Source organism: Gnatocerus cornutus, chromosome 8 (assembly GCF_029298725.1).
Source record: "Gnatocerus cornutus isolate USDA-ARS CGAHR chromosome 8, icGnaCorn1.1, whole genome shotgun sequence".
Classification (NCBI taxonomy): Eukaryota; Metazoa; Arthropoda; class Insecta; order Coleoptera; family Tenebrionidae; genus Gnatocerus; species Gnatocerus cornutus.
The window spans coordinates 7,530,800-7,542,472 of NC_142240.1; the positions used below are offsets into that span (position 1 = coordinate 7,530,800).

Below are 11,673 nucleotides of genomic sequence, written 5' to 3' on the forward strand. Positions count from 1 at the left end.
TGAAGATCTGTTTCTGTAATTAAATTGTATTTTACATCAACTGTGAAAAGAAGCAAAATGTATCTACTTGACATACAAGGTTACCAACTCGGTACATGCTTTGTATGCAAAGAATTGGCAATTCTGGATGTCGACACCCAACAATACCAACACGCCTTCGTCAAGTTTCCGGTCACAATCGAGATGTGCAGTGCTGCCTTCCAAAAACAGATTGACTACACCACTGATCAAATACACGGGGTTGAATCCTACTATGAAGATCCATCAATAATAAGGTATGAAAGCATCGAGAAATTTCTAAAGGACTTCATACAATACAATCCAAATCAAAAAGTCCTTGTGGCAGTGAAAGGTCTGCCAAAGAAAAAATGGTTACAGCAATTTTTTCTGGATGAGGATATTGTCGACCTCGAAACTGATGGATGTCTTCCAGTAAACACCATGAAGACAATTTTTAAGTCCCACCACTGCTTAAAGCATAGTGAATACTTAAATTGTGCTTTAGAAAACGTTCACAACTTATACATGTGGTATATGTATTGTAAAAAATAAAAATATATAAAATATAATTTTGGTTTTTTTTTTAATGTTGCAAATGATTATCACATTCTAAAAATTACAGTTTTAGATCAAATTTGATAATTTGAATGTCAAATGTTAATTTTCCAAAATGATAATTATTTGCAACTCTTGCAGTTTTAGATGATAAAAATGACACGTGCATGCTCTGATAATTTCAATGTGAAATGACGTTGATAATTTTTAAATTTTATAATAAATATAAATACAGCTTCAATCATACTCAGTTTTCAATGTGTCTCTGCAGTTTACATTTCAAGTGTTGCTAGTGAAATTTCAAAGTAAGTACTTTTGCTAATATTATTCTTTTATTAATTCAAATTTTGTAAACAGACTATAAAAGATGGCCAGTCAAAAGATTTTAGATGAAATCTCAACTTCTGCTGTTAACAAAATTGAAAAGGTTAGTGGATTAATTAAACATAAGAAAGAATTTCTAAAATATATAACCTGGCTCAAAAAAACCATTTTATTACATAAGAGATGTTTAAAAAATAAATTAAATTGTGTAAAAAATTTTGCAAAAATTGAATCAAATTTAACTATTTTAAAGGATTATTTACTAATCTTAAAACAAAAAATACATAGTGTAAAGTATTTAAAATCTAAAAAGTTAATTTGGCAAGATGTTGACTCTTGTTTTAAAAGTAGAATTAAAACGGGTATGATAACAAATTTTTCTTTGAAAGATCCAAAAAAATTTCTCTTAAAATGCTTTAGAATATTTTCAAGACGAATTTTACATGAATTGAAAAGGTCGTTATTAAAAGTAAATGTAATTTTTGTTGGAGTCTTTATAAAACCTCACACTCACGAGACAACTCATAAATTTTTTTCTACTCCAAATATGGTAATTGATAAAAGTACAGATTTGAAAAATTGGTTCAAAATTAATGTTTATGAAAAAATTTTGTTACAACTAGAAGAGTTTCAAGAAAGGGACAGTGGGTGGGCTCTAAAAGAAATTTTACATCTGAAAGTTAATATAAATAAATATAATCCGATCAGTGTTGGTATTTCAACATATGTTGATTTACCTGATTTTGTTAAAAATACTAAAAGTGTAATCAATATCAAGAACAATGACCAATTTTGCTTCTTATGGGCTGTTGTTTGTGCTTTATATCCTGTAAAAACAATAAAAAATGTTTCACGTGTAACATCTTATCCACATTTTAGTTTGGTGTTAAAATTCAACAATATAAGATTTCCCATTGCTCTTGAAGATATTCCAAAATTTGAAAAAATGAATCAGTTGGCAATAAATGTCTTTACTATTTTGAATAAAAAGAAAAAAATACTCCCTTTGCTGTTGAGTAAAAGTGAAATTTCACCTAAAATTAATTTACTTATGATAACAAAAGATACTGATAATGATGATGATGATGATGATGATGATGATGATGATGATGATGAACTTTCTAATAAATGTTTATTTCATTTTGCTTACATTAAAAATTTAGCACGATTAACAAGTTATCAAATGGGTAATATTAAAAATAAAAAGTGGGTTTGTGAAAGATGTTTAAATCATTTTTCTACTCAAAATATAGTTAATGATCATATGCGCAATTGTTCAGTGTTAAACGAAACTAAAATAAAACTTCCCTCTAAAGATAAAAGTATTCTAAAATTTAAAAATTATAAAAATAAACTGATGGTGCCTTTCGTTATTTACGCTGATTTGGAGTGTCTACTGATAAACTATAAAGATTTGAACAAAACAAACACTTGTGAAAAGTATCAAAAACATAAACCGTTTAGTATTGCATTTTATTTAAAATGTTCCTATGACGATTCATTATCAAGATTTCATACCTATACTGGTAAAAATTGTTCAGTATGGTTTGCACATGAATTAAAAAAGATTTCAAATGAATTGGAAACAATTTTTTCTCACCCATGTAAAATGAAATCATTATCTGTTGAAGAAGAGCAAAATTTCTTATTAGCAATGAAATGTCATATTTGTTGTAAAGCATTTTTAAACGATGATAATGAGAGAAAAGTGAAAGATCATTGTCATTTAACAGGAAAGTTCAGAGGTGCTGCTCATAACTCATGTAACCTAAAATTTCAAGATATGAATACTATTCCAGTAATTTTTCATAATTTATCTGGTTATGATAGTCATTTTATAATTAAAGCTTTAAGTACAGAAATTCATGGACACATTGATCTATTACCAATTAATAAAGAAAAATATATTTCGTTTACTAAATACATTCTCAACAGTAAAATTAAATTTAGATTTTTAGATTCATACAGATTTATGCCAAGTAGTATTGATAAATTATCCACATATTTAAATGATGAGCAAAAAATTATTATACGGAAATTTTATAAAGATGATTTAAAATTTAATTTAGTCACTCGCAAAGGCATCTTTCCTTATGAGTATCTTGATTGTTGGGAAAAATTGCAAGAGAATAGTTTACCATCTATGCAAAAGTTTTTTAGTCATGTGTCTAATACTGAGATTTCTGGTGCCGATTATGAACATGCTTGTACGGTTTGGCAAGTATTTGAAATTAACACTCTTCAAGAGTATGCTGAATTGTATTTAACTGACGTTTTACTTTTGGCTGATATATTTGAAAATTTTAGATCTACTTGTATGAAAACATATGAATTAGATAGTCTTCACTATTGTACAGCTCCTGGATTATCTTTTGATAGTATGTTAAAAATCACAAACGTTGAATTAACTTTATTAACTGATGTTGATATGATAATGTTTTTTGAACGAGGTATTCGAGGAGGAGTTTCACAATGTTCGAATAGATACGGGCAAGCAAACAATAAATATATGGGTGAAGCTTATAATCCTATAATCCTCGCCAAACTTCCCTTAATTACTTTGTATTTATTTTTGTCTAATTTCCTCAGAATTTTCTTATAATTTCGTCCAAATTTCCCTGATTTTCTTATGACTTCGTCTAACTTCCCCTGATATCCTAGTGATTTCCTCTGATTTCCTTTTGATTGGCCTCTGATGTTCTAATATTTTTCCCTGATTTTTTAAGCTTATATAAAATTGATTTTAACACACTATACGATGATGATTGTGAAATTGGATACATTTTTGAAGTAGATCTTGAATATCCACCAACACTATTTGATTTGCATAAAGACTTACCTTTATGTCCTGAGCATTTAGTTCCACCAATTTCCGATTCAAAAAATACTAAATTAACTGGTTAAAAAAGTATATCGACTTAAATACAGAATTGAGAAAACAGAGTAAAAATGAATTTGAGAATTTTTTTTATAAATTAATGAATAATGCTGTTTTTGGAAAAACTATTGAAAATGTAAAAAAATATAGAAATTGGTAACGAAATGGAAAGGACGATACGGTGCAAATTGGTATATTTCACAGCCAAACTTTCATAGTTGTATAATATTTAGTAAAAATATGATTATAATTGAAATGAAACGGTTGGAAATTACATTTAATAAACCTATCTACGTGGGAATGTCAATTTTAGATATATCAAAAACTTTTTTGTACGACTTTCATTACAATTACATTTTATCAAAATTTGGAACTAATGTAAAATTATTATATACTGATACAGATGGTTTGATTTACTTATTTAACGATGATGATATCTATGCACATATAAAAAAGGATATTCATAAATTTGATACGTCAGATTACCCACTGAATTATATTTATAACATTCCACAAAAAAATAAAAAAGTGCTAGGCCTTATGAAGGATGAGAACTGTGGTCGAATTATGACTCATTTTATTGGTCTACGATCAAAAATGTACTCAATTAAAGTTTTACATGATAACGCTGACAAACAAAAACGTCTTGAAAATATGCAACGAGAAAAGTCAAGTAAACGGGAAATTTATAATTTTATTGCAAATTTTGGAATTATAAAAAAGGCTAAAGGTATAAAAACATCTGCTCTTAAATTAATTACTTTTGATGATTATTTTGAATGTTTGTTTAATAATCAAAAATTAGATGTTACTCAAAATGTTATCCAATCACAAAAGCATACAGTTTTTACCTTGAAACAAACAAAGTTGGCTTTAAGTGGTTCGGATGATAAAAGATTAGTAAATAATATGAGCACAGACACTTTACCTTGGGGATATTTGTATTAATTTAAATTCTTTATTTCAATTTTATTTTAATTTATTAACACTTTCAATTTAAAAGTTTAACAGTCTGAGATCTAAATGGGACACAGTTTTTGTAGACGTCAATCGTTTTGATAAGGATATAACTGAAAAGGCTGTAAAAAGAAGAATTGTTCCTACACCCATCCAAAGCAGCAACAACAACGACCAAGGAACTGTGTACTGTCACAACTGTGATTGTTTTTTTTTTTTTGTGATTATTCAATTGAAGTACATAGTGAAGAAGTAGTAGTAGAGACTAAAAAAAGTAAACTGTGTGGTGGTGGTGATAACATTTTGAACTTGTTGTATTGTACTGAAGACTCAACATGGTTAAAACTAGCATAACTTATGAACAAGCCACAAAGGAGCGTATAAACAATTTTTTTAAAAGACGATTTTATTTATATCAGGAAACCAGATACTTAGTTGAGTTGGGTAGGAATCCACGACAATTAAGCAAAAATGATGTCAATAGAGTTGTTGCGAAATCGATTTTACCAAAAACACTTAAGCAAAAGTTTAAAGAAACGTTTAATTTACCAAACGAAATTGAAGAGTCTAACTATGATTCAGAAGAAACAATTGCTGAAGATGGATAAATCGTTTTAAAATGTTTTGTTTTTTCTTTTTAGATTTTACCACATCATATTAAGTATATTAGTAAACGATTTTATGGTGATTCCTGTGAGGGAACAAAATCAAATCCGTTTCACCAAGTTTTGACTGTTGTGCAAGAACAATTAAATTTGTATAGTAGTACTAGAAGATGTTTTGTAGCAGGTGGTTTTGCCGCTTGCATGTTAAATAAGACTAATCATTTTAGTGATGTAGATATATTTGTTGAAGGCACGCAAGATGATGCTCCTCAATCTGTTGATACAGTAATACGCTTTTATAATCAATATGTTGGTTACAAAACAGAACAACACTCATTTTTTTCATACTATAAAGTCTATAAAAATATTGTTTTTAACATTATTTGGATTGGAAACTATCCAGAAATTTCAAATTTCGAATTATTTGTATTTAAAATTATAAATACATTTGACATGGACTTTTGTAAAAGTGCCTTATATTTAGAAAATAATAATTGGTACAAAATAAATTTTGCTGTAACAAATTATAGAATAACTAGCAACCGTAATGAAGAACATAATAAGCGTAGGTATATCTCAACCGCAAAAGATCTGATAAATTTAACGTAAATTCCTTAGCTTTACTTAGTTTTAAAACAGCAGCATGTCACATATAGTCTGCTTGCTTAAACCGCAACTTGTTAATTTGTAACCATAATCTGTTATGTATTGTTAGAGGCAACATGCCTGTACCTGTTCAATTCAAATGTCCAAAATGTCAAGGTGAAACCACCGAGCAAGGGGCTATCTGTACTATATGCCTTTATGTAAAATATGTCCAAATGTTATATAAAGAGAAACACCCAAAATACTAATACGTAAATTTACGTTAAATAAAAAAAAAATGTTAAAAAAAACTTGAATATTTATTTGTTCCTTTCAGAAATCCAAACAACAACTAAAAAATCTTTTGAGACGGAAAAGAAAACAGACCGAATCTTTGCTCAAAGCCTTGAAGAAGTTAAGAGCTGACATTGAGTTCTTGCAATTACAAAAACAAATGCAAAATTTACATGTAAAATAAATAAAAATATATATGAATTAATTATATTGATTTATTGAACCCATTAGTTACAATGTTGCAAAACTGATTAAAGTTGAAAAACAAGATGATTTGGTGTTATTTATAAAAATATAATGTTGCAAAACTGATTGGAGTTGAAAAACAAGATGATTCAGTGTTATTTATAAAAAAAATTAAAAAAGACCTGTGTAAGCTGATCATGTGTTTACTTATGAGGATTTCATATAAATACGCTAGTAGGTATTAACTTGTCATTCAGTCAATTGAAGTTTTAAATCATGAGTGAAGGTGAGAAATTATTTATATAATTTGAACATACCTATAATTTTCTCCTATCTCTTTCTTTAGAACTAATTCAGTGTCCGATAATTAAAGACCATTGGGTCAAACCAACTCGCATGTCTTTGCATTTAATTAAATGTAAACGGCGTTTACAACCCTCCATTGAAGCTTCAAAAGAACAACAACTTAAAGAAAGATGGAATCTTTTGAATAATGAAACTTATCCACAATACCCGTACCACCACAACCACCACCACCACCACCACCACGACCAACAACAACAACAACAACAACAGGGTACTACATCTCCAGTTCAAGGAGATTTAATTAAAACTGTACCACAATGTTCCTTAAGAAATGTACACCAGGAGCAAATGCAACATTATTCATTTCAATAATAAACAAAATAGTTACTAACTTTGACTTTTTCTTAATCTTCCTGGAAAATTAGGCCAGGCTAGGCTAGGCTAGGCGAGTCAGTTGCCTCGCTTCCAACCCCCTTTTTTCCTCTTTTTTCTTTTTCTTATCTTTTTATTCACCCAGACATTTTTTTTTTCTTGGTTTTTCTTTAGATTTCCTTTTTCTTGAAAAAACTGTTATGAATTATACCTTATCTGCAGTTTTTATAAGTTTGCTAAGCAATTAAGACCTATCTGCATTTTCACCAAGTTCACTGTGCAACAAACAACAACAATCTGGCAGATTTCAAGAATTCAGTTTTATATCTGTCATTTTTATTTGGTTGGACAACGCTGTGATTACTTGTGTATGTTAATTTTTTTGTTAAGCAGAGTTGTTTCAAGGTAAATTAAAATTATTTCAAAAAATGCCATTTTCATTATATCGGTTCGCAGATGCATTTTATACAAGAGCGACAATGAGAGCACGGATTCAGGAAAACATGGAAAATAAAGAGCTAGAGAAGAAAAATTATTAAGGAAACTTAAGGAATAGAAGACTTCTTTAAGTGAACGAAACAAAAAGAAGCAAACTGCAATGCGAGCCATGTCAAAGGCGCATGTAAATGTAAGAAAAACTGCAAAAATTGTGTAGGGAAAGAGACAATGTGAAATAAATGAAGAGTTTTGGATGCTAAATGATGATCATAATAATAAGAATTTGCCTTCATTTTCCTTCTTTTTTTACTTAGTTAATTGCCAGGAAGTGCAACTTGCAGAAGTACGAATTTAAATACTTTGAGCCTTGACACACTTTTATGTCAGGTCAGGTCAGGTCAGGTCAGGTCAGGTCAGGTCAGGTCAGAAGTTTAGCTTCGACGAATGAAAAAGTTTATGATCAACAGGATTTCAACAAAAACGTTAAGAATACATCTTCTAAAACGTCAGTCATTGAGATGCAAATTAATATATTTTTATATGGACGAATGTTATGTTATCAGTTTATTTAAAGTAAATAGCCAAATCCTCGTTCTATACTTACATAATTTTGTAACGGTGAAATTCCAAAGAGAGACAAAACACAAATAATACAAAAAGATTTCAAACATGATTTCACAGAACTGGATGTTCTTCTCTCTGCAAACATTTCTAAATCATCTGTTTGCTCCACAGAGGAATTTCCGTGGAAAAAAAAGGTTACTGGATAAGTTAAAAATCATTGTATCTAAAAGTAGATTAATTTTAGGCTCAATTTGTCTACAACAACGATCAATTTAAATTTAAATAATTTAATTTTTTGTTCATAACTTGTTAAAAAAATTATTTTATTTGCAGATAAGGTATTTGTGCTTAGTAAATGTGGAATATTTTGTTCAAAGAAACGCTCTAAGTGCAAAATTAACTAATCCGAAAGAAATAATTTAATAACAAGTTTAGGGTTGCATTTTAAAGCACTTTGAAAAAATATACTAGGATTTTGAACTACAAGATCAGAAGGTAAATAGTGGAACCAAATATAAAAGCAAATAGTTCGATATTTCAGTTTGGACTTTTATGTAAATGGGTCATTTTTGCCTTGATAGCACATTTTACAACGAATATGCTTCAAACCATAAAGAAAAACTCAAACATCTGTACAAGAAAATTCAAACCCACATTGATAATCAGAAAGAAATTGTTTTAAACAACAGAAACTTTTTAGGTCCAGAACAATTTCAATTTGAACTTGGTCAAACCGTATACAAAAAAAAATGAAAACGCAATAAAAAAGCAGATCAATATAAAGGACCATATTGGTTAATCGAATTCCTTGATCATAACATCGTAAAAATCCAAAGTAAAGAATCAAAAAAAACTGAAACAGTTCATTTAAAAGAATTAAGAAATCCCAGTGTTTCAGATCAATCCTCTTGTTTCTGATGGAAATATCAAAATTAACTTTAATCAAGATCCATGACCCCAATAACAATCCAGGCATTCTACCAATACACCTAGGTAAAACACAAAACATAATTAATCATTTATCTAAATTTACGACATCAATCCAATAATCGAAGAGTTTCAGAATTAAAAACCGCTAATCAAAATTCTCCTTCGAATATACAAAGAGAACTTCACAATTTTTATAATATTGTCCAAATTCTAGAACAAAAAATAGAAATTCAAATTTTGCAACTTAATCCAAAAGCATTCGAAAAACGATTTAAACGTGGATTAATTAATGCACGAGGTTCAATGGTCAAATCAATAACAGAAAATTTAGACCAAGCAGACGCTGAACGATATGATAAAGCAATCACTACTTTAACGCAAAATAAAAACAAAATTAAAACATTAGTAAACGATCGAATTACATAAATTCAAAAATCAATTGCTAAATTTGAAAACACTACCAAAATTATAGCTCATAATCAAATAGTCCTTCAATCACGAATCAATCCATGGATCCCGAAACTCTCTTTAAAATTCAAATGATAATGTCTCAAACTACCACCGCATTCCAGACTATTTCAGAATTGATCGAAAAAATTAAAGTAGCAATCAGTTTTTCAAAATTAGGCACTCTGCATAATTCAATCATTGAACCATCACTACTGTTAAAGAGAACCAACTTTAAAAAATTTATTACAATTTCTCATCGAAATTGACAAACCCTGTTTCGTCACCCGAATTCACAAAAATCCAACTACCAAAACTAGAAATGTCGACTAACTCTAATTCAACAACACCAGACGAAATCCACAAAATGAATTTAGAAGACATCAATCTTCAAGACCTTGACGAGATCAAAGGATCCCTGAATCTACAAAAAACAAACATCAAAAAAATTCAAGAGATTCCCTTCATCCCTGGAAACTCTTCATGGTTTATTGGTAGCGTCATCTTTATCATCATCCGATTGATTCTAAGAAGACGAACCCTCTACCTACGACGAAACAACCCCGGTGAAGACATCTAACTCCGAAACCCCGTTTCTTCGACTTCGGCAGGGAGGAGTTATGCACCCTAAGACAACAGACCCCTTGTATTCTATTTATATCTTGTTTACCCATAATTGAATTATTCATCATTATTTTGATTATTAATTATTATTTTGCAATCTCTTGCAATATTTTAGATTATAAATAGGAACCCCTTCCTATAAGTTTTTAATTGATCTTAATTGGTCTTAGTTTGATCTATTGTACTCTTCTCAAGTGAAAACTCAATAATTTATAATTCGATAAATTTAGCATTGTGTTTGTGAAATTATTGTTATTAACTCAAAAAATAGTTATTTGTGTACCAAGGCCAAAAAGTGTTTTTTTTTGGCCGAGTCTTTTTTTAATGGCCGAGGCGAGGGCAAAATGGCACTTTTTGGCCGTGATACACACAAGATTTTTTAGGCGACATCATTAAATTTACAAGTTAATTAATTCTTATTTATTATTTATTGATTTAATCATTTATAACAACTGAATAATTGTAAATATTTATGAATCCTTCAGAAAAGTTCATATTTTCTTTATTTACATATGCAGTTTCGGAAGGTTAGGTTCACAATTTGTATGAATTAGGTTTGGTGTGCTTTTTGATGCTGTTGCAGCAGCACTGCTAGACATGTTCATTTTCAATAATTCATCACGTCTTTATTGCACTTTACAGCAGGTTTGTCGATTTGATGTTACCCAAATAATTATAAAATTGGGGGTAATGTCGGTATCTTGATGTAATATGCAAAATTACGGATAGATGGCGCCACTATAGATCGGCCAAAAATGTTTGCGGCCAGAAAACACTTACTTTTAGGCCGCTTTTGAAGCCTAAAAATCCAATTTTTAGTTTAAGTCGCCTAAAAAGTGTTTTTTGAAGACTTTCACTTGAATCAAAAAGTTAATTAGCAGGATGTTTTCTGATTGTCATCGTTATCGCCACGCCTGAAATAGGTAAAAAAGTCCGTGAACTTCTTTAATTTACAGAAAATCACATCAATAACATATTCGCAACACCATTTCTTTTAATTATCTAATTTATTTCATACAAAACTTATTTCCCGTTGCAAAATTAGTAATATTTTTATTTGTATTATTATTTTTTATTCTTATTTTATTCTTATTCTTTTTTTTATTATTTTTAAGGTCATAATTGTTCGAAAACGATAAGTTTTTAATAAAGAAAATTATCCTTTAACCATATGAATTTTCATTCCTATTATATTCACATAAACGAAATTGAAATGCTTTGCAAAGAAGATCTGTTTATTTAAAAGTTTTATACGCATTTGAATTTCATGAAAGGAAATTATCCTACTAGAATTGTTAAACAACTTGACAAAAAACATCTGACGAAGCAAATGTCATAGCCATCGTTATTCTTGAGAGGTTGTTTAGATTTCAGTAATGTAAACAAATTATCACCGCATCTGGTTTTTTAAATAATTAGACATTATGAGAACGTCTTTTTTAGGCGGCAATAATATTGAACACCCCCTTTGAATCCAAACGTACAATAATATTCACTCAATAAAATTAAATAATGGTTGAAAAAAAAGCCAGTCTTCACTCACAAAAGGTCTTGAAAGAACTTGGGCTTAAGGTGGTCAAAAATGAATAAAAGTTTGTATTACACGCG

General features: G+C 29.2%; 1 protein-coding gene across 2 annotated transcripts; it reads left to right on the forward strand.

Moving 5' to 3' along the window:
- The first annotated feature begins 817 nt into the window (after positions 1-817).
- Positions 818-7,081, forward strand: LOC148169400 (uncharacterized). Of its 2 annotated transcripts, none has more exons than XR_015770549.1 (4): positions 818-860; positions 913-982; positions 5,356-6,670; positions 6,731-7,081. XR_015770549.1 is itself a non-coding variant. In XM_088043072.1 (4 exons), the coding sequence occupies exons 3-4, from the start codon at positions 6,661-6,663 to the stop codon at positions 7,060-7,062; spliced, it is 342 nt and encodes a 113-aa protein (XP_087899198.1). In that variant the 5' UTR covers positions 818-860; positions 913-982; positions 6,242-6,660; the 3' UTR covers positions 7,063-7,081. The 2 variants fall into 2 exon arrangements, 1 of the variants encoding a protein (XP_087899198.1); XM_088043072.1 differs by having other exon boundaries at positions 6,242-6,670.
- The last annotated feature ends 4,592 nt before the right edge of the window (positions 7,082-11,673 follow it).